The following is a 24,408-nucleotide window of genomic DNA, read 5'->3' as shown; positions in this document are numbered from 1 at the left end:
AGCAGCAGCCTGGTCACTCTAAGCAATGCCTGCATCCCATGGGGCTGGCGTCTGGGCTGATTCACTGTTTAATGTTATGCTGAACACATAATTCATCATAAAATGAAATAAGCAAGTTTTAGAGTATGATACCTTCACATACAAAACAAAGAATTTGGCAAGCAAAATCTGCTTCCTTTAACCTACGAGTGTATTGGCTTTGATGTATTCCTCCATGCAGCAGAGCCACTAGGTAGTTAGGTCTTTGGGTAAAGTGTGTGTAAAGTCCAAGTGATGACCTTTCAGTATGATCATGAACTTCCTTTAAATTTAATAAAATGCAATATCTATGACAGATAATAAAATAAAATGGTTATTTGTCTTCTCTATGAGACCAACTCATTTTTTGAAAAGGAAAGAAGGGGAAAAAATGGTGATCACTCCTGATATTAGATTCCAGGATAATAAAGCTATCAATTTTATCCTGTACAGGCACTGATTAGTTAGTAGTTGAATATAAATGCCTGTTTAAGCTGTAGAGTCATTGGACTGGAAGTTAAACAGTATTCAGAAATGCTTGGTGCACTTGAGGAATAGTCCCTTGTATATCACAGTTCTTGTTACTATGTAATATGATAAAGTACCTTATCGGTCTGTGAAGACCACCTGGGTTTGTATTAACTGTGAATCATTCTATTAAATTCTTGTAATGGGATTATAAACAGCCTTTTCACGGCACTATTGTCATGTTAAACGATGCCCATGTCAGCTAGTCGTTTGGACACTTAGTCATAGGCAAGTGTGAATCTGGCTTTCCTTTTCTTCTAATTCTCTACACAGCAAAATAAATGCATGTTTAGCCTGATCTGTTCCTCAGGTGGAACATCAGTAGGGATTTTGGTGCTAGAATTCAAAACCTAAATCCTTAAATCTTCTGTTTGACCACAAGAATTCAGAGGAATGTAATCTTTTTACTAAAATATCTTGTTTATGTGTGTGGTCCTCTTAAAGGCAGAGCAGCTCAATGATGTGTGCATCTAATCAGGACTAGGAAGAGATGTGAAATACATGTCTCACATTGAGGGTATCTGACCTGGTGGTTGAGGTGCTAAAACTTCTACTGCTCTGACTCAGACTCTGCTCTAGATGTCCTGAAACCCCATATCTTAAAATACAGAAATATCAGGTAATGTTCCTGCCCTCTTTTTTACTTAGAAGCATAGGTCACTGAACCACTAATGATGTGGAAGACCTGGGTTCAATTCGCACTAATACCTGAAGGGATTAAAATTTGTCTCTACACTTGCAAGGAGAGCTCTATTTATGTGACGTTTTGTGGTTTATGAGGTGCAGCTATGAGGCTGTTGTTCTGAGATGGGATCTTCTGATGCATCCTTTTTGAACTGGTCTGCTTTACAGGTTTTAAGATTTACAGGACAGGAGAGAGAGAGAGAGAGAGAGAGAGAGAAAATATTTGGATCATAGTTTATTTCATAGGCAAGTTTTCGAGATTGTTGCTCTCAGCATGACTTTTCTCTTAACTGGCTGTGTATTACCAGACAGGTAATTCATGAGATCTTGATTCTGTGAAAGGCAGATGATTTTAGCATCTAGTTCCTGCTGTGTGCTACTCACAGTCTTCCCACATGCCACATTTGGCACATAAGCCACAGGTTTTCAACAGCTGTGCTAGAGGAAGAGAAGCTTACACCATCTCACACATTGCTTACAAAATACCCTTCACTGATTTCATCCAGTGATTATCTAAATAACATGGAATCAGAACTCAAGACTCCCTCCTCAATGTCATTATTTTCCTATGAAATGCTAAACAAAGGTTGACGTGGGGCTTGGGTTTCCAACTGAACCTTCCTTGTTCTCCAGAGAGGCTGGTGGCAGTTGGTGAGGATGCTGGGTGGCATAGTCCAGCACCAGCAGAACAGGCAGTGGGATGTTCTGCTGTTCTGAGAAACCACTTTCCTACTACCTAGGTTGGAAGGGTTTCTGTTCAGTCTAATGGTTTTTCTTTGTTGGGAAGTTTTTTTCTGCTTAAAACGTTAGTCTGAAGCATTTAACTCTCTCTAGTATATAATTACTGAGGGCATAGGAAACCTTCCTTGTCACCAGAATTTTTCGTACTGCTTCAGCCTTTCCTTGAAAAGTTGGACTGTTCACAGCTGGAAATGAAAGTGTTGCTCTTTGCTGGTGCAGCAGTTACTGTGAAATTTGTTGCTTGGGAAGTGCACACAAAATGATCTTTTTGCCATGGCCAAAGTATCTGTGAAGATGAGCAGTAGTTGTCAACTTTGCTGCTGTGTAGTGGATTGCAAACCATGGATTAGACAAGTTGTTGAAACATCAAAGAGAGTACTGCAAAAGGGTGTTACATATACCATCAGAGCATGATTTTCATTTATACCATTACTGTGCCTCTAAAAAACATTTTGGCAGGTAGGGAAGGAATTGTCTCTATACCAACCAAGAAGATTAATCTCTCTTGTGGAATGAGAACATTTAGTCCTGGTCCAGACAAGGGTCACAAAAATTATCAGAGGGCTGGAGGGCTTCGCCTGTGAAGAAAGACTGAGGGAGATGGAGTTGCTCACTCTGGAGAAAGCTCCAGGGAGACCTTATTGCAGCCTTTCGGTGTTTGAACAGGGCTTATAAGAAAAATGGATAAAGACTTTTTACCGGGGCCTGTAGCAACAGCACAACTGACAATGATTTTAAACTGAAAGTGCATAGATTTCGATTGGACATAAGGAAGAAATGTTTCATGATAAGGGTGAGGAAACTCTGTAATGGATTGCCCAGAGCACATGTGTATTCCCCATCACTGGAAATGTTTAAGGCCAGGTTGGATGGGGTTTTGAGCCCTTTGTGAAAGGTGTCCTTGCTCACAGCGTGGGGATGGACTAGATGGTCTTTGAAGGTCCCTTTTTTCAATCCAAACCTTTCTATGATTCCTTGGTACATTTGTGTGTGGATGTGCAGGATAGTAGAGGTGAAATAGAGCAAAGTGATGAGTGTACTGACATTCAGGTGGGGGTACCTGAGCTAACTGGCACAATTACACTGTGGCTCTGCCCCAGGCAGCCCCACAGAGGAACCCTGGCCTTACCTGTGCAGGTGTTGCTGTGTGTCAGAGCCTGTCTTCCGTGTTGCTTGAATAGAGAGGTCTTGAATTATTGAGGAAACTTGTGAGACACCAAGCTATTTATGACCAAGGCGCACTTTACAGCCTTCAGTTTTCTCATGTTAGAGTTTCATGGCTGTAGCATGCAATTATGTATATGTTAGAGCTACAGATATTCTTTTTAATTCAGTGAGAAAAGAGCCCCTAAACCAAAGCCTGAATTCCCCTATTTAATTTGTGATATATTAAGGGTTGTCAGTACTAATTAGCGCTGTAAAATAACTTAAGCATAAGACTCACGTGTCAACAAGAATAATAGTGTCTGAGTCTCAGGAGAAGCAGAAATTTGAGTATGGCTATTCAGAGAAGTGTTTGGGGTGCTCATCTCCATTTGGCTGTGCACGATAATGATGATTAGTGGAAAAAGAGAATGATTCAATTTATATATGTTTTTAAATTACCTCATGCACCCCTCCCAAAGTAAATTAGCATGCTGAGTTTGCAAGTATTCCTCTGAATAAGAGCAGCAAGGCCGCACACTTGCAACGATCAACTCTTGCACCTTAAACCATGGTGCTCCTTGAACAGCAAGGAGGAATATTTGGAAATACTTGGTAGTTTTAGGTCCTTCATGTTGTATGGGGAGAATCCATGTGTCTGTGTATGAATATAAAAATGCAACAGTAAGTTCTCAGAGCTGTTGCACACACCGAGTAAAGCACCTTCTTTCTTTGACCATAACAATAATTTTGACTCAAATACGGGGTGCAATTTCAATGATGTGACAAAACATCAGCTCCGTAGCCGTGTCCTGTTCGGTCTAACATGGGTATGTGTGACAGTGCTAACCCTGACATCACTGTTGTGACATTACACAACATCACATTGCAGGCAGTCTATTTATTTCTTTATTTAAAATGAAATAAAGCATTACAGAGCCTTTTTTTTTCCAGCAGGAAGCAAAACATATTTTATTTTTCTTCTGCCCCTCTGTGCTTGCCAGAGGTGTTTGGGTGTGTCTTTTTCTGGGTTTGCATAGGCAGCTAATTGCACAGTTGCCAGCATTGTCACCTTGTGCCCTCGGGGGCAGTCTAGTCTACCCCAGCCACTGCCAGCACCTCCCCATGAGGGTGCCAGAGCCTGTCCCCAAACTCAGTGCCGACCTCTGTACTCCAGGAGTTCTCAGATGTCACCATGTGCCGAAGCCTGGACATGTGAGTTGAGTCCAAATCATTTCTCTTAGTGCAAGAGCCAAGGGTAAACTTTGTACAAAATGTTGTTTTGCTAACAAAGGAAAGGGGTGGGGAGGAGGCAGGGAAAGGGGATTTAGGTCAACCAAAAACTTCTGGGAATTGATCTCAAATTCACTAGCTTGTTATAATCAGTAAAGAAATAACAGAAAGATCAGAAAACAGCTGATGTTTTCTTTGACTGCCTAAAGTTTAAATGGGGCAATGTGTATCATTAAGGATGGTTCATTTTAATATTTACTTCTCCCCCTCTTCCTTTATTTTTAAACAGCAACTTCTATCGAATTTTTATTCTGAAAATAAAACTATTCATTTTCTTGTAAAATAATTTGTGCACCAAAATAAAGGTTTCCTTTTTTTTTTTCTGTTCCATATGGACAAGCAAGAGAAATGGTTTGTGTCTGGTTGTCCCTGTCACCATGAGTAGCCTGTAAGAAGTTTCAATTAAATTCAAGTATATATCTCTTGGGGAGTGTCAAGGAAGTTGTTTTACCTACAGTTTAGCTTTGGATGTCTAATCTGGTGTTTTATATGTATTACTTGTTGTCAAAACCTAACAGTTTTGTCTCTTAACAGAATTTGATTTTAGCTATTGTCATATATTCTGAAGTTGATAGAAGCTTAGGAAATGGAAAGTTATTAAGCAGCTGTTACAAACACCTTCTTTGCAAATTGCTGTTTCTTCTGTTTAAAAACAATTAGTTCTCCAGAACAAACTTGGAGTGATGTCATCCATAACTAATAACATAGTGATTGTACTAGTTTTGTATTAACACTGTTCTGAGGAAAACAAGTAAATACCCACTTTCTTCTGCTGTGTAATAATATCACTGCGATATTGTTAACTATTAAAAAATAATCAGTTTGAGCTCATTTTAGTTCAGTTGCTGAGATTTATTATTTTTAGGATCAAAAGCATAATGAAATACTGAGTGTGTACAGTTGTCTCAGATTTCAGATGTGAGATTTCAAATAATACGAGTTGTTATAGATACACATTGCAGGCTTTACTTTAGAGCAGGAAAAGTATTTTGAATAATGATATGTTTTGTCCTATGCTATTTATATTCAGCCCTTAAAAATCAGAAAGAATAAAATAATAAGAATAGGCTTTTATGGTTAGAATGCATTTATTTTTTTATTGAGTACTATAATGGTTTAGCTCCAGTGTTGTAACTCTAAACTTTGATATTGTAGTCCTGGAAAAACTCTTGACATTCTTCCCTGCATTCAAGGCTGAGGGAGTTGGGTTTGTTCAGCCTCGAGAAGCTGCTGCTGAAAGGGGACCTCATCAATGTCTATAAGTACGTGAAGGGAGGGTGTCAAGAAGATGGTGCCAGGCTCTTTTCGATGGTACAACCAATAAGACAAGAGGCAACAGGCAGAAACTGATGCACAGGAAGTTCTAACTGAAGACGAGGAAGAACTTCTTTACTGTGCAAGTGACTGTGCACTGGAGGGAATGACAAGAAGATGGATCCAGGTTCTTCTCCATGGTGAAAACCAATAACACAAGAGGTAACAGGCAGAAACTTTTGCACAGGAAGTTCCACCTGAATACAAGGAAGAACTTCTTTACTGTGCAAGTGACTGTGCACTGGAACAGATTGCCCAGAGAGGTCATGGATTCTCCCTCACTGGAGATATTCAAGAACCATCTGGGCGCAATCCTGTGCCATGTGTTTAGGATGACCCTGCTTAAGCAGGGAGGTTGGATCAGATGACCCACTGTGGTCCCTTCCAACATGACAGATTCTGTGATTTTCCCTTCTGTAAAGTAGAATTTGTCTATGTTGTCCCCATCTAAAGGAAATTTCTGAAGACTAATCATTCTGCAATAATCAGTAAGTTAGTATTATTGCCATAGGATAAGAACTGAAACAAGAAAGCCTTCATGGCTATCTCAGAGCATTGCCTTAAATGTTCTGAACCAGAGTGTTTGTCTGCTGATCCAAGTATGGTGTCAATAGGTCCATCTCATAATCCACATCCTGTCCTATTTAGCCTTTAACTGTAACCTTTATAATACATATAAAGACTCAGAGAAGGTGCACAGAGAGGGTTAGGTTTTTATTCTTGGTCTTTTCTTCTCTAACAATACATACTATGGTGTACCAGGTCAGTGAGTTGAATCAAAATCCATTCCAGAGACATTAAAAACTAATTTTCCAAATATATGTTCATGGTTTATATAAGAGCACATTCACTTTGTGGGTAAAAAGTCAGAAATAGCCATCCCAATCCTCCCTTCCCAAAAGCTGTGCTAAAAGAACATTGGTAAGCCTGAACGACGCAGCGATCTGCCTTGGGGCAGTGTTAGGAGGAGAGCTGTCTGTACTAGCTCTGGTCAGACCCTGCAGCAGGCAATTACTGCAGTATGCATTTCTTGTCTTCGTTTCTTGTGGACGGGTGCTGCAGAGGGACAGGATGTTTCACCAGCAGGTTTTGGGGATATCTGCTGACAGTAGAGGAATGGTGAACCTCAGTGGCTTCAGGTCCCATGCCAGGCACTGGTGGAGCATTTTGCTTTTTTTGGCACAGCCCTGTTGTGTGGTCACTCCAAGCCCGACCCGTCTCTCCTCCAGGCAGGGACACTCCTCTTCATATCCAGCCAGGTCCCACAGCCTTTCCAGCCATCCCCACTCCCAGGGAGATGAGTACCATTTCCTTCCCACCCTCATCTTATCTAAAAGGCCTCCTAGTTGCATCTGAGGTGACATCAGATGACCTAATGAATGGCTTGCTTAGGATTTAAAGTGCTTAATCTCCTTAATGCGCACACTCATCTTGCCAAGACCCCTTGGAGCCTGGGTCTCTTTGCTGATAGTATCTGAGCCTTCCCAGACAGCACTTACTATATAAGTTTTCCCTCTCAGACAGTGCCACAATCAATCTCTGCATTTTGCCTGCCTCTGTAGGGATTTTTTTCCAGCCAGTGTTATTCTTCTCCCAAATTTGGCTCTTTTTCTTTCCTTGAGTTCAGTTGTCCGGTCCCAGAGGAAGGGTAGCAGTGGAAAGCAGAAGGAGTTCAAGGCGGTTAGAGGCAAACTGCTTGCACCCAGGTTAATGAGCTTGGAGTTGAGCTACCCACATGTGGAGGATGAAAGGTTTTGGCTATACAGATTCAGGCCATGGACTCTTAGTACTAGTGAACAGTACCAGGCATGTTTATTTTACTAGGACCAACAGTAAGTTTGAGGAGCAGACACCAGGAAGTGGTAGTTTTAGTAAAAACTGATTTAAATGTTTCCTCTCTGAAGTGAAACCTTTTTTTAACTCTTCCCATACCACTGAAAGGCTTGATTTCAGTCAGACCTGATATATCTATCTCTACTCAATGTATTTATTTTAGTAAAGAAATGTCAAAATTGAGATGCAATCTCAGTTGGGAGGTCAGAAGAAAAAAATGAGCTTAAATTTCAGCTTGGAGGACATTAAACAGAAGGAGGTTCATTTGGGAAAATCAGTCCTTCTGGTGGAAATTAAGATGAACAAAGACGGGCAAAGACACAGAGAAACCCAGCGGCCGTATATGGATGGCATACTAGATATGAGTTTCAGGCATAGCACCTCCATCACCATCCATCATCATACATACATCACTCCTGATACATGTATCCAAAAGCTGTACAATTGTTGAAGCAGTTCATGGGTATCTTCATACCTCAGACAAAGACTGAGTAATGAGGAATGATTGAAAAGAAGTAACTGCCCAGTCTTAGGCCTTTTTCCCATTAGCTGTATTGACCAGGTGCACAGAGCCCTCTTGCGATATCTGGCACTGCTTGCCCAAGGAGGAATGACTCAGAAGGGTAAGACCAGTTTGTGAGTGCTGAGCTCCAGGGCTGGTGGGGATATGGAATAATTTCATCAAAATTTTAACTTCTGGATCTTCACCAAATTGCTGGCTACAAATTATTCTTCAGGCTTTCACTGTTTTTCAGTGTAAGTTGGCTTGTGTGGATGCATCAAATGCTTCTATGTTAGATTTTTAAAAAAAATCATCGAATATAATTTAAATATTTTCACCTAGAAATGTAAATGCTGCTGAGTACTTTTTTCAAAAATGCCTTTCACTAAGCCATGCTAATTTGGTGGACCTGTCTATCGACAAACCTGCTCCGTAGATACTTGTGGAAAGTTTCTGATGTATTCCATGTCAGGCAGAGTAACTAGTCTAGACTGACAAAATAATTTTAAAATCCCAGTGTATGTCTAGTACAATTTTTCTTTCTATTTTCTAATGTAAACACCATGGACTCAAATTTATTAACTCAAGTTTTTGGATAAACACAATTGGAAGATTCTGATTTAAGACTGGGCTAGAGAAAATAAAGAACCCAGTGAAATAAAAATGGGAATAACTACCCAAAACCATTGGGACAAAGCAAAAAGGAGAGCTGCTAAGTGGAAGAGTGAATTCTTGCAGTCAATTATTTTATAAACTCATCTTTTTTTTTAAGTTCCAAAAATAAATATTAATTAGGGGCAATACAATATTTTTCCTGGTGTCTTACCTCCCCTTTCATAATTATTTATGGATCTGCAATTTGTTCAGAAATTATTCTCACATTTAAAATGTATTAGTACAAGAAATACAAATATATTATCAATATTCTTTAATGCTTATTCAAGTAACAATCCAAGCACCACACCTTTGTTAGACTCGTTTATCTTGAAGAGTTGTGTCATAGCAATGAGCGTAAATTAGTTTTTTTCAACAGATTGTTCCACTGATGGCACATTCTGAAATGTAAATAATACATCTAAGCTGAACATCTAGTTTTCGGAATGTGTTTATGATTTAGGGAATAAGGGGCTAAGTTTTGTTGCTTGTAAAATATATCACAGCGGGCCCATGTAGAATTTGAGATACTGAGAATTTGACCTCATGTTCAAGAAATGTATCATTTTTACGTTTAACATACCAGATAGAACAGGGCTGGTTAGTTTATTTTGTGTAGAATTCTGTGATCACTTGTTCTCCTTCTGTGCCATTGGAGAAACGCTTTGGTAAACCTGTCAGTTTTGGGATAGGAGAGTTAGATGCCAAGTTACCTTAATGCTTACTCTGTCTTTGCAGATGTATTATTTAAAAACAAGTAATTTCACATAAGATGTATTTGCATTTATTGTTAAGCATGTTTAAAAATTAATACTGTTTGCATAGGGATCTCCTTTAATTTCAAAGCATGTTTCCCCAGTCTTAGTTTGAAGAGTTAGTAAAGCTTGCAGCACATAGTACTTTTCTATTGTTGAAGTAGTTGTGTAACAACACCATAGTGTGACTGTTCAGGAAAAGTTTTAAGATATTTTTATAGCCTTGGAGCTTGAATTTTGCTTGTCTATTTTGAATGGTTGATATGAATTTAGTCTCCCTAGCATTTAGTTAATTCTGTTTTTCTTTTGGGGCATCTTCTGTAGGTTCTACACATTTAGCAACACTCTGCTAATATAGACCACCTACGCCTCATAGTATGTGCTGTTTCTTTTGCATCTTCAAACTCACAAAGAGAATAGGAAGCTATTTTTAGGCCTTGAGAGTTGCAAATATCCATGTTGAAATCAAGCTTCCAAGTGTTATGCAGAGATAATAATACATTAAGTGAATCATGAGTACTTTAAACTGGGTATCTCTCAGCCTCTCCTGTTGAATCGATTCCAGTTTGTTTCAATGCATTTTCATTGAGCCTCTTTTTAGTTAAATAATTCCTGGACTCTTTCCTTCTTGTCTTTCTCAGTGCCAATTGCTGCTTTTTTAGAAAAGCTTCAATGGGTGTCATTGTAACAGAGTCTGATTTAACCTTGATCCTGAGCAACTGTTTGTTGAAAACTGGTAGTAAGACACATTTTAATTTATGCTCCCAGTAAAGAAGAAGGAAGTTCCAGTTGTCTTGTCTTTTACCCTCTTCTTCTGTGTGATCTCCTGTGTTTGTCCAACACCTCCAAGCTGAGCAGTTCTACCAGCCTGGGAAAACCTGTAGCAGCAGCTTTGAGCGAAAAGGCACAAATACCTGTCCACTTGGTGCTTTTGCATTTGGAATCAAACTTATAAGTATTTTGCTTAGTTTTAGCTTTCTGGCTTTATAGAAGTCTGTCGCTGCTGTACAGATGCACTCTTCATGCACAGCTCAATAATGATAGCCACACCTCAAACTGAGCATAGAACACCTCTGCCTGTAATTTTAAAAAGAATTTTCTCCTTGATTAGCAAGATAAGCCAAAAAAAAAAAAAAGGCTTTGAGTAAAGCACCAGGTACTTGAGCCATAACCTGCAGGGGAAGTGCCCAGACTGCTACTTACCCAAGCTAGCTGTGCCAGCCTTTTGTACTCAGCAAGTGCTTTTTTGGGGTGGGACAGAACAAAACCTCATACAGACAGATATCCTTCATGGCCAGCACCTGCAGAACACCAGTTTTAGGGAGATGAACTTTCTGCCCTTATCTGCAAGAAAGATAAGGAAAATATTCCAGTTTGATTTTAGAAAGAAAATAATATACAAAAGATGAGCCCACCATATCCTAAACCTGTCCCACCTGCACATCTCATGGTATTGCAGTTGTAAGCACATCAGTGTGCTATGCAGAAGCAAAATGACTTCTTGAGTGAGTGCTTTTTGTCATTTAAAGCTGTGTTTCTTTTACTGTGAAGCGTTAGAAAATTTGTAACCTGCAGAATAACCTGGTTATTTAGGCTTCATCCTCCAAGCATGATGATCAGAGCTGAAAGCTGCTGTAGTGCAAGTTCTGCGCTGGCTGCCCAGAAGACTTCATGCCTGCACCGCTGAGCCTTGGCGTTTCAGTTCTGTAGTGGCAGCCGTGTAGTTAAAATCGTGGGTAGCTTTTCAGACAGAGAATGATTTTTCTCATCTGAGGCTCCTTTAACTCTGACAAAACAAAATCATCTTGTCTGAAATTTCTCCTGCCAGCGCATAATGAGGCGGGGCGGCATGATGACAACCGAGAAGGGGTTTTGTGTGATTTGACTGAAGAGTTAAAATGTTTAGCAATTTTTTTTTAACTTCCTGTCCTCAAATCCAGCTTATTTTATAAATGCTAAATTTAGTGTGTTCGGTTTCCGTCATCAAGGACAGCTTTTTTGGTATGCTTTCTTACAAATTGTTTGACCTTGGGAGATTGCTGCCAGAAAGGAAGAAGGCATTTTAGAAGCTGAAAGCTGAGTGTTGGAGGTTTGTAAACTCTGTTGTGTAGGAGCAGTAGAAGTCCACAAAGGCATAAAGACTCATTGTAGCTTAGTACCCTGTGAAGCTGATGAACTGCAAGGTGTCAGGATGAGTTGCTGAAACCAAAATAATCATTGCATTCTTTCTGGTTTTAACCTCAGCTGTGTGAAAACTGAGCTTGTCATGGCTTGGTTATGGATGGGAGACAATGCTGGTACACAGAGAAGATTGCTTTGGTTAGAATAAGAGAGTCGAAAGGGGCTGTCACAAAATTTCCTCACAAGTTAAGACAAGTTGGAGTTCAGGGGGCTGGAAAGAAGATGAAGAACTGTGCAGGAAGGGATGGCCGTCCAACAGTGAGGATGTTATCAGACATAACTTCACCATGCTTTGCTCTGGGTGTTGTGGCTGGTTGTGAGGTTAATTGTTTTTCCAGGATGATCAGGGAGTAAGGCAGTAAGGAATGCTTTTTTACTCAGCCAAAAAAAGCTTTGTGAATAGGGAAATCACGTGTTATGTTCCTGGCGGAGTTTATTAATGACAAGCTAATGAAACAGAGCACTGCAGAGAATACTGGTGTACAGCTTTAAAAGGGCAGGCACAAAATGCATAAGCCAAGAGCATTGACTAATAGGGGCTGCAGCTTTATTAAAAAGCCTTTTGTAGCAAGGAGCCATCATCACCTGCCTTCCAATTCTGTCTCAGCCTGGATTTGAGTGGATGATGAACAGCATAAGGATGCAGCAGCAGTGTTGCAGAGTGAGACATTGTTTTGATTTACTTGTGAGTTCCTGCTGGTGGTAGGGCTGAAGCTGTCTCTCTCCTTTGTACCAGTGGGCAGGAGCAGCGAGATGAGGGAAGCCACGTGGAGCTGTACCACTTCATGTTGTATTTCCATGGTCTGGGCTGGAGTCCAAGGCAGCCCACTGAGTTACAGGGACCTCAGGCTGAACCCTTTCTAACACACCAAATGCTCTGGAAGCTGCCAAACTCTCAACAGCAGAGTTTAGACCCCTAAACCCAAAATGAAGTTTGCAGAAGCAACACAGACACTTTCGGGAGCCAGACGGAGAAAGCATGTTTCAGATGCCCAAACTAGCAATCAGCCAAGCCCACACCACCACAAAAAGCTCAGTTCACTGGATGAGTATGGAAAGACAGGACTGGAGAGATGGAAGGAAAAAACATAATCATTTGTTTCTCATCCAATTGATTTTATGAGCTGACAGAATGGCTGAAAGTACACCTTTGAATATCTCAGCCACAGCTTTATTATCTTCTCAATTAGAAAAACGTAGTTTCATTAAATAAAACTAACAATGCTGCTCATCGTCTAGGGAAATGAACAGTTAATTCTCAGTTAATATCATTAGTGGGAGATGCTAAGAAATAGTGTGCTGAAGATTCAGCCATCCCTTTCAGCTTCATTGCTACTCTTTATCCTGTAGTTCCTAATTCTGGAACAGTCATTGTCTTTGGGAAAAGTTTACTTATACCATGCATTTTCAGAAAATAATGATAAATTTCATGTTCAAAGTTTTGATTCAGATACAGATTAAACAGAATTTCAGCAATGTAGATAAAATCTGAGATCATGGAAAAACCTCTGTACCTCTCATAGGTCACTGGAAGAGAGTGTGAGTTGTTGGGGTAGATCTCTTTGTTCACCATCAGCAAAACAAAATATAACACTTTTCTACAATTTTTATCTTAAGCATGAGGTGTGCAAACCTGTTTTGGTAAGGATCCTGCTGTCATTTGTAATGTCAGCTGATATCAGTCACAGCCTGAATTTACCAAAAAAAGGCATTCTTAGAGAAGGGAGGTTATTGAAGGGCATACTGTTTTTCATCCTGTTTGAAGAAATTCATGAAGGGATTGTAAAGGTTTTGAGTTTAGATTCACTACTGAAGACTGAAATAATAATATTAACTGCATTACCATAGTTCACAGAGTCTGCATGGCCCCTCTAGCAGCTCTGCACAAGAAGAGAGTACATAAGGAAAGGCAAATGCAATAGAGAAAGAAGAAGAGCTGTTAAAAGGGAACATGATTTGTATGATAGTGTGAAGTTACATGATACTTCTTTTAATTCCCAAAATAGTTGGTGTAATTACTGTAGTAAAACAAAGGCCTGTTCCTGGCACAATCTAGAAAAATCTCTATGAATTGTGACCTGTGCTTTGTCTCAAAGATTATTAACTCTACCCATGGAGCATATAATACATGTAATGGGTTCAAACTGAAGGAGGGGAAGTTTAAGTTAGATATTAGAAAAAGGTTTTTTGCTATAAGGGTGGTGAGACATTGGAAAAGGTTGCTCAGGAATGTGGTGGCTGCCCTGACCCTGGCAGTGTTCAAGACCAGGCTGGATGAGGCCTTGAGCAACCTGATCTAGTGAGGAGGTGTCCCTGCCCATGGCAGAGGGATTGGGACTAGATGATCTGTAAGGTCCATTCCAACCCTTAAATTCTATGACTCTGTGATTCTGTGTGCTTCGTTTGGGGATAGACTGTTTTCAAGGTCAATGAGGGTCCCTTGTGTCCAGTCTCAGAAGTATCTTGGAAGTCAGAAGACTACTACTAGCAGTCTGATGTGCATACACTGGGTACATCAAGTCCCTGGTGCCCTCAGAGCACTTTAGGATGCTCTGAAGAGCTTCAGAAGACAGCAACAGCAGGCAATACATCCTTTAGGTCACAGAATAACAACTTGTGTGGCTGAGGCAGGCAGCATGGGGTCAACCTGAAATCTGCCTCTGGCTCCCAGGGGAAGCCTGGAAGTATGTCAACACACAGGACTTCCTCCATGCTGAATTATCTGCCATGTGGATGGAGCTGACAGTTCATATGGCTTGTAGATGACACTTGTCCAACCATGTGCACAAGGGGATCCCTCCTCTCTCTTGTATGCAAGTTAATCCTATTTAACCACCTTCTCTCAAAGATGCTATTTATCTCCCTTCTACCTACTCAAAGGCAGAAGATGCTGCCTTTGGCCTTAGAGGGATTTGGGGATAGCCTGGGTAGGGTGTCCCTCTCTGCCTTGCCTTTGCTCTGCTACTAGTCTGTTTAGTTCACCAGAACCATTATCTGCCCATTGCATATATATGAGACTTGTCAAGATTAGACAAATGAACTACTTGTGCTATGTATGTTTATTATTTTGTCTTTATGATGACACAGTGGGGGATCTCAGTACTGACAGTAGCCAGAGTAAGGTGTTTCAGAGGAAGTTACCAGGTGTCAGCACTGAGTGATTACAGAGATGTTTACCTTCTTGAGGAAGAGGTTTTTATAGCCTTGTTACTCATAGCTGGTTACATGCTTTGAACAGTAACCTGTTCTTCACTCAGTTCTTTTTTAGCAGGAGACTTCCCAGGGATTTTTTACTTTTATTATTTGTATTACAGCACGGCAGCAGGATCCAGGGGCCAGATGAATTGGGGTCTCTTTATTTCAAATTGATTTGTCTATGAATAGAGGAAGAGACTCACTGCTCCAGAGATGTTCTTGCTTTCAAATGCGTGGGAAATGTCAGATCCAAGAACCGATCTAAATCAGCTGAATAGATGGGATCTACTAGAACATCTCATCTTTCAGCACCCCAGGGATAATATCCACTTATGCTGTTATTATTGCAGCTTTTAATATTAGTGTTTCTGTTTTCCTTTAGCAATAGAGCTCCATTCTGTGTTGAAATTTGACTCTGACTCAAAACCAGAAGGGATTTCCATGAAAACAGTGAACATAGTTGATTATAAAAATCCCAAAGTGAGTTCATAGTTTGCTTGTTAGTTTATTTATGGTAGATGAATTAAAATATTTCAAGCTTAAATATTTCTGACTTAATGTTTTTAGATATTTAGTAAATACTATAATCTAGAGATAAGATAATGCATTTAGAGCTGCTTAGGTACTGTAAAAAGATTGTTTGTTACATCTGTATATGGAATAATTGCTTTCGGTCACGTAAGATATGAAGTAGTATGGTAAATGTTTTATATTGAGGTTGGCTTTCCAAACTTAAGCCATAACAGAGTGTGTGCCTGTAGAGAAGCTCTGCTGCAATGCAGTGCCATGGAGGTGCTTAGCTGAGGAGCTGAGAGCTGTGCTTTGTCTTGCTACCAGGTTATCGATGGGCATTTCCATCCTTGCTCTGCCTGTTGAAAATTACTTGAAAAAACATTTTAAAGGAGTAGTTATTAATGATGTAGTGTCAAGATGTATCAAATGAGATTCTCCAGGGACATATCTTTGGCCTAGCATTATTCAAAAATTCTATTAGCTTCTTTGATGATGGAAGTTAGGAAGAACTATAGAAATAGGAGATGGCACCAGTCTAGAATAAATTTAGACCAACCAGCTTTGAAAGAGTTGGTCTAAAACATAAAATTATTTTGTGAAGTCAGGAAAATTGTTCTTAATTAGTATGGAAAAATAATAATAACAATGGGGAAGGCTATCTAATGTGCTAGTTCAGAATAATAACTTGCTTTAACCATTGCTGCCTTTAAGAAGGCAGCCATACAAATGTGGGGCTCTATGGACCTCTAAGTTCATTATCAATAACCAGCCAGAATGCAGAAGTCAAACACTGAAGGACTGCGAGTAGCAGAAGGCATTGCCTTCTGAAAAGTGGTGTGGACAAAACTGCAAAGATCACTATAAAGAGCAGACAAGAGTACTAAGGCTTGTTGTTTTAAAGCTGATGTATGACAGAATGAAGAAGCAAGGTCTGCCTAGTCAAGAAGAACGTAGACAAGTAGGGGGAAATGACAGTCTTCAAGCATACAGAAAGTTGCTTGAGAAAGGTGGTAACCAATTTTTCTTCATGTCTCTGTGAAGATGACACAAGAGAGTAACACTCTTGTAGTTTAAAGTGAGATGCTGGGAAAAATTGTTCTGTCAATATAAATAGTTGTTACTGGTGAAGATATTAAAATTTTTGTCACTGGTGACTTTGTGTAGTGCAAAGAAACAGGGTGATTTTGTAAAGTCAATCCTGACACCTTCTAAGAAATGGGAGTAGAACATTTTTTTTAATATTCTGTTCAAACTGAACATATCTGTGCTTTCTAGCATTATTTGTACTTTAAAATTATGAGCTGATGCAAGAAAAGGAAACAAGTCCTGTGGCTTTCATGGCTGAGTTGTATGATGTGCATCAGCAATTGGGTGTGCAATTCATCTTTAACCACGTATATAACTGTGTCCCTTTGTCCTTCCTCAACAGTCTCCAAACGTCCACAACTACCCAGATATGGAAGCTGTACCCTTATTACTAAACAACATGAAGGCAGACCCTGTGGAGGATTCATTATCTACAGACCATTTCCAAACACAAACTGAACCAGTGGACTTGTCAATAAACAAAGCCAGGTCGTCCCCTACAGCAGCTTCATCTTCACCAGTTTCCATGACAGCATCAGCTTCCTCACCTTCTTCTACTTCTACTTCTTCTTCTTCTAGTCGACCAGCTTCATCACCCTCAGTAATAACATCGGTATCCTCAGCAGCATCTGTACCGTCAGTATTAACTCCAGGTCCTCTTGTGGCCTCTGCATCTGGTGTTGGAGGCCAGCAGTTTTTGCACATTATCCATCCAGTACCACCTTCAAGTCCCATGAACTTGCAGTCCAACAAAATGAGTCATGTGCACCGTATCCCTGTTGTGGTACAGTCAGTACCTGTTGTCTATACAGCTGTGAGATCACCTGGGAATATGAACAACACTATAGTAGTACCACTGTTGGAGGATGGGAGAAGTCATGTCAAAGGTAAGGTGGAACCAGTTTTGTGCATCTGTAACACCCCTAAATCTGCTCTTGTATGAGAAAAATGTAACCATGTTATAAAGCTATTAGTTTCCATACTTACTCTGTTGTTTGCAGAAAAGACACATAGCTTACACTATCAGGAGGAACCTTTAAAAGTCGTATCCTAGATGCTCTTTAAAATGAATAAGTATTTTAAAGACTGAGGTCAGCGGTGGTGTTAGATGCTCAGACAACTTGTGGCAAGTTTTGTCCTGAGCGAAAAAAACCCTCCCTAGAAGCTGAAGAAGTAGGACAATGGAATAGTGACAGTAGGGATAAAACATCTTAGATGAACATGGAAAACTCACCAGGTGTTTCAGATTCAGCATGGGGAGGAACATCAGAGAGATTGTTCCCCTGGAAGGAGAAAGCAATCATTGGGCTGTAGGAGTGTGCGAAGGAAAGGCTTTTGGAACAAATAGCGGTACCAGATACAGAGAAGTGGTTTTGTTATGGTTAAGGAGTGGCAGAGCAATACTTTGAATTAGGCTTCCTCTCCCAGCTTAAACAGCAGAAAGGAAGGAAACTACACAGAGTGTGTGTGTTGGGAATGAGTTTTGCAGACACAGGACATGAGAGGCACATGGAGGTGTGAAGGGAGGAAGAAGACGTGCCAGAAAAGACAGATACACTCATGAGGTGTCCAAAGAATGCAGAAAGGGGAGCTGGAAAGCAAGAAAAAGTGAGAACATAACAGTTACTAGGGAGCAAAAACTTCTTAGAGATGGTGACATGATGGGTGGAGGAAGAAAAGAGAAAACAGATGTGCCCAGCTACTTTGAAAAGCATAGCTTTATAGAGACAGCATTAGCGGCAGAGATGGGAGTGTGAGGGAAGGAATGAGAGACATTCATTTCAAGGCTCATTGCATGTGAGTGAATAAAATATGGTAATTCTCCCCTGAAATGAGTTGTTGCTTGAGGCAGAAAGGGAGGGTACTGACAGATAACCTTACTTTGGGGCTTATGAGACTGCAGGACATTTAGTAATACATCTTATAACATCTCTTGTGTACCTAATTGCATAATGAAAGGGTCTCTACAACTAAAAGGTCTTTTTCTCACCTCTCATGTCTGGTTTTGATACACTGGCAACTGTGTATTATTGTAGAGGAGTAAAGTGATGGGTCATTCTGATGTTTAGTGGCATTCTGTTATCTGTTAGTCTCTGATTCTCCTACTGTTCCCGCAGTGGCAACCCCAGTGGGGACTGTGCCCTCTCAATATGCTTGGATAGAGGAAATGAACTCACCGTTGATCTAGTTTATTACACTTCATACAGTGATGCAATTTTAGCTCTTTTTGTGCTGTTACATCAAGAAATTATGAATAAAAGCAGAACTTTTCACCATGTTGTCTGTGAAAAAAAAAGAAGGAAGATTTTAGTCTGTATTTTGAATTTGGAGCTTCAAGCTGCACCTAACCTTGAGCTCATCCAGAAATTTTCCCATTTGTTTTCTTTTCGGAGGTGCTAGTTGGCTCTGATAGTAGTCTCCTCTCTAGGAAACAACTCCAGATATTGTAAAACTGGAACGTTGCTACTCCAGTTTCATCAACAAAATTCCAGAATTTAATGTGCCATAGGGATTTCAGCCCATGAACTCTGTTTCTTCTGAGCTGCCCTGACAATATGGCCTTTGTGCATTAACCAGCCCTGCAGCACCTATTAATGTATAGTTGAAGAAAAAGAAGGGATTAACAGTTCTTTTTTTTTCTCATCAGTTGCACCCATTTTGCTATCACTAATTCCTTATATATATATATGTATATATATATGTATAAATGTTCAGGTTAATTTGCATGAATACAATAGAAGAATAATGAGCCACAATTCACTTGAGGTATTCATCTTTTGTCAGCTTTTGCTGGAGTGTGTTTTTCTTTCTTTCATGTGAAACAGTATAGATAATAAAATGCAATGATATCACACAAATTAAGCAATGAAAGAAATTTCATATGTGTGCACTCTGAATTCCTTTCAGTGGTCAGCCCTTGTGCTGAAAACAGGAAATAAATGTACACAGGTCCTAACAGAACATTGCTGTCAAATTGAATTAGTTGCTAATCCTCTACCAGCTGAAGGAGAATTGCATGTTTGGAGTCATCTAGAGTCACAACTTACACCTTCTACATGAACACTGATCATTTTCAGATACAAAGAAGTGTCACAGTCCATCCACAGTTAGCATCGGCAGCATTTATTGCATAACCTGTGTTGTTGCTGCTTTGGTGCTAATTCAGGGACCACATTGATGATCCAGGAGTGCCAGCTGGGAAGCATTTAAAGCGAAGTTTTACAGTAGCCTCTATCTAAGTCCTTCTCACTCAATTGACAGTTAGGCACTTTCCTGAACAGAGAGATTTTCAATGCTAAAATTGATGAAAATTACTTCAGCCTTAAGTTCAGACCTCTCCTGTTTTTCTGTGTTTCAGATACTAAGGGGAAACAATGCAAGAAACAGGATATAGAGGAAGTTTTTTTCCTTGTTACTCACAATTTTATTTTTCTCATGATGAATTTTCCAGGTTTGACTAGAACCATTTAATTTTTTGTTGTATTACAAAGCCTTGTCAGGCCAGCACCATCCCTCTAATCCTGCCTCCAGATGTTTTGCTCTGGTGGCTTTCTGCTTCCCCTGATGCTTCCCAGTCCTCCTTCCTCTCTCTCTCAGACAAAACTGTCTTCCTGGTGGGCGCTTTTCTAGGCAGTTCAAGCAAATACTTCTCTTTTAAGTTCTGTTTGAATCCTCTCTTCCCTCCAGCACAAGAAATTGCTACCTTGTCTTGTGTTTCCCCCTTCTTTTTCTATTTTTGTATTTTTTCTAGTCCTACCCACCTTGCTGACTGTTCTTTGAGTGCCACTTTCAGCAGCCCTGCTTCATCCTCCCCTTATCTGTTAATATTTCCAACTTATCCTGTCATCTCCTTCTCTTCAGCTGTGTATCCTTCTCCATGGTGTCATTCATCATGGTGTTCTTTGTCTCACCATCCTTCAGGAAAGTCTCAGATCTCCTTTTCTGCCTCCCAGTTTGCTGCTCACTTCTGCTGTCTGTCCTGCCTTCTCTCTGCTGTTTTTTTTACTTGCAAGGTTTCACATTGAATCAAGCCCTTTCTGTGGCATTGAAAACCAGATGGTTTTGAAGAGAATTTGCCCTTGTATATATGAGGTGCCAGCAGCATCCCATCAGGTCCTGTGCTACGTGCTGCAACTCCAAGGCAGGCAATGGGAGATGGGGCTATCATGCTGCTAAAGCACCCTTAGGTCAGAGGGATGCTTTTTCAGTGTAAAAACCTCATAGTTCACCTAGTGTAAATCAAAATCAGGATTGGAGCATTTTTAGGAAGCTATAAAAAACACCTAATTAGAAGGTATCAGTGGACAATATGTTCAGTATTGATTATACAAACTAGCTATTTACAAAATCTTTCTAAATACCTTTAAAGTTCCTAACACCATTCTGTAATCCCACAGCACTCATACAGGTGCACACAGGCACACACACACACAGAGTTACATGCAGACTCCCCTGCTGACCGTGTACCTTCCTCCCCTGTTGCACCCACTGGGGAGGAGACACTGCAGAGAGGTGCCCAAAGCAGGGGCTCTCTATGCTGCCCCATAGCACCTGCCCAGCTGTACAAATTGCCTCCTACAACCTACTACTGCCATTATTTCGTATGCACAAGGCATAGTAATGTGTTAGGGCTGTGGGGCATGGAGGGAAAAGGAGCCAGGCACAAGTCCCTGTGGGCACTGCGAGTCAGGGCTGTACCCTCTGCCGCCTCTTACAACATGGCAAAGAGACTTCTTCACTTCATTCAGTGGTCACTGCTCTTCTCAAGCACAGCCTTAAGAAGCACATGGAGATTTTTTTCTGTGTGGATTACGTTGTGGTGACTAGACATTATTGTACATTAAAGTATTCCATGAAAGAACATTAAAGTCCCATGAAGAACTTTCCTTATCTTTTTTTCTCCCTGTTCAGCAATGGTGAGGATTGCTAAAAGGTGTAATTAGGGGCACAGCAGGTAGCAGCACCTACAGATGAGATTGCCCAGTGGTTTCCCTTAAGCTCCTATGTTCAGTAGCTCGAAGTCTGTATGTTAAGCATTTAGACTAACATTTTCCATGCTGTAAGTCTACTGCAAGCTATTTATTTTTTCTTTTTTTTTTTTTATTTCCTTTTGGATGAAAGTTTCAAGAAAAAAACCCTATTCTACTCTTGCTGAGACCGAGCATAGATAAAAAAATGTAGCATTTTCTATGTTGAAAAGTGTATTCCAGCTTTTTTTTTTTGGTGAAAAACTCTAGAACCTCAGTGGTTTTGTGCCATGAACCTCAAGTTTGTTTTGGATCATTGTCCTTTGCTTTCAGAAGATATTCATGAATAGTACTGGCAAATCATGTCCCTCTAGCAGCAGGTTTAGCCAAATATAATATCTTTAAAAATTGTTTTCTGTAGCTCAGAAGAGTTTCTCCATTCATTGAAGAGCCTTTCAGAAGCTCCCTCCTGATGATGGTGCACCATGGACCTGTCCAACTTTGATTTTTCAGTGGCATTGGCTTCAGGTTTATGTAATTTCACTCTTAAGAGTTTTTAAGTTTTCTTAAGACATCAGCACTTGCAAAATGCAGTGGTCAGAACATTACATACTTAAATTTGCCAACTGAACTTTGTCTGCTTTCCATGTACATAAACAGCTGTAATGACATGGGCTTGAACTATTTTTATGTTATGTCTGTATAGACCTGGCAAAAATACACTGGCTGGGACTTTTCACAGTTTGCACATGCCATATTCTTCATGGTAGATATATTAATAAGTAGTAAATGCCATACCTTTTGCTGCAGATTTTTCTGTAACTTAAAACATGTAGCATCACTAGATTACATTATCTACTGCCCTTGTTGGTTTTTTAAAGTACAGCCTGTTATTTCTGCCTACTGTAAAGTTTATTCCACAAAAGTAAATGCAAGAAATTAAGAGAACCATTCCATATGTTTAAAGATCAGATTATGTGGTCTGTTTTTATAAATTATGCTATGGAAGAGACTTTTAATTAAAACCAGTAGTGTTGCCTTTTTTATTTCACATGAGGTCATTACCCTTTCTGCATTTTAGCAGATGCTTACTTTGGATTTCAGTTGCACTGAGGCAGAGAGTTTCTCCTTTAGCTGCAATTTTGTTTTTGTTGTACACAAAAATCTTCTGCAGCTGTAGGTATTCCAGCCTATCCAGCTCTGCCCTACTGCCCCCCAGAATTCTGAATCTCTCTCCTTCTGTTTGTTTGGTTTAAGCTGAACATTAGTGGTTCTTGGAGAGGAGTAGCAGGTTGGCAATGGCTAGCAGGAAGACAAGCAGGCAGAGAAGAGGCTTGTGTTCAGGGTGGGACCTGTGTTCCTGGAGATGGTGCATATATTTAGGAACTAGAGTAAATAGTAATTCTTGCCTGAATGGAGAGTTAAAACACAGGCTATAAGATATGCTGTGGTATTTAAAACTGAGATGGAGGTTGCTTTAAGACTAAATGGCTTGGGTGAACTAGGAGGAGTCTCATAAATAGTCTGCTACTTAAATCTCCAGAAAAGTCCTATTTCTAGTGACTTATTATGGTGACAAGCATAGATTTCTCCACTGTAAAAGCACATACTCTTTTAAGATTCATCAACGGAGTATTTAATATCATGTATGTTTTTAACTAGGAACAGGTTTGGGGAAGGGAATGAGGTAGATGTGTATTCCAACCTTGGTATGAATTCATAAGCAGGATGAGGAAATCGATTTTGACATATCCTGAGTCCCTGCACCTTTTGGAAGCTGTTAATTCCTTGTCTTCCATGCCAAGATTGCCTCTGGTCCTTTAGCTCTGTATTCTCACCAGGGCTGAGCTTTGATCTGGTTGCTTTTATCCCACAAATTTGGATCCAGCAGAAACAGATGCCTAAAATTTCTTATTTCTTTTATCCCTGCCTTGGGTTTTATTGTGCCTTGGACCAACCTGCTGGTGGAAACTTTCTGGTGCCTAAAATGTCTCTAGACTGTTGCAGTGTGTAAGTTGCAGTCTGCTACCATTTTGTAGTGGCTTTGCAGTATTTGATTTAGTATTAAATATATTTAGCCCTTATTGTTTTCCTTGTTTACTTTTGGTGATAGAGTATTTGTGTACTGGCTGCTCAGTGAGATATAAATCTCAGTAGTTTTAGTAGTTTCTTTTTTGTGTAGATGGGGTCTTGGGCATTTAAATAGCCTAGAAAGACAAAAGTCCTTTGCTTAAAAAAATGGTTTTGTGTGTTTCTGTATGCAATCCAATGACAGAGATGTTTAAATATGTGCATATATTACATCCATGCAATCACTCTCACCTCTGTATTTCTCCATACAGCTATTCTTTTACAGGTTTATGGCAAATTATTTGACTAGTGAAATGATTTTAAATATTGCCTTTGATTGGATCATAGCAATTAATATTCTCTGGGAGATTAGTTACATTGTGCCTTCAGTACCAGTTCCCATTCTCTGTGAACCATAGCTATTCTAGGTGCAGTTAACTGCTCTAGCCATATAGCCCCATAAAATCTCAATAAAATCTGAAAACTGTGGAGTATGGGTAATCTTGCTATAAATTGTAATAAAAATTACCCCTGTAGACTCTATATTCTGACCATTACATTCATGGATACTGCTGCTTTGTACATAAAGTTTTATGAAATAAATCGACCAATTCTGCTGCCCCTACCAGGCACCATGCTGTTCTGATTGAAAATCTGATAGGTGCGCTCAGAGCGTTTTCCCAACACATAAAGCATTTATAATGAACTTTAAATAGGAAGAAAAATGCCGTATATGTGCTTCATATAGTATCGACCAGCTTAAGAGGAGGAAATCATGAATACCATCATTCACATGCATTTCTTAAGTCCATAAAGACAGGATTCTGTTTCCTAATAAATAAACCTGAGTACAGCACTTAGTCTCTGAGGTCATAATTTCAAATAGTTACTGTACATCTGCATCAGAAGTGTTGCTTCCACCATTAAAAAC

At 39.9% G+C, this 24,408-nt stretch overlaps 1 protein-coding gene across 1 annotated transcript in view; it reads left to right on the top strand.

Moving 5' to 3' along the window:
• KLF12 (Kruppel-like factor 12) overlaps positions 1-24,408 on the top strand; it is a gene marked incomplete at its 3' end in the record, with an annotated part of 160,066 nt that overhangs the window by 68,214 nt on the left and 67,444 nt on the right. The window contains exon 3 of the mRNA XM_009081099.1: positions 16,784-17,327. Coding sequence (XP_009079347.1) covers positions 16,784-17,327 — 544 coding nt within the window. The remainder of the gene's footprint in view (positions 1-16,783; positions 17,328-24,408) is intronic.

Source organism: Acanthisitta chloris, unplaced genomic scaffold (genome assembly GCF_000695815.1).
Source record: "Acanthisitta chloris isolate BGI_N310 unplaced genomic scaffold, ASM69581v1 scaffold6768, whole genome shotgun sequence".
Taxonomy (NCBI): domain Eukaryota; kingdom Metazoa; phylum Chordata; class Aves; order Passeriformes; family Acanthisittidae; genus Acanthisitta; species Acanthisitta chloris.
The sequence above is the reverse complement of the archived record's forward strand: the minus strand, read 5'-3'. Positions and strand labels throughout refer to the sequence as shown.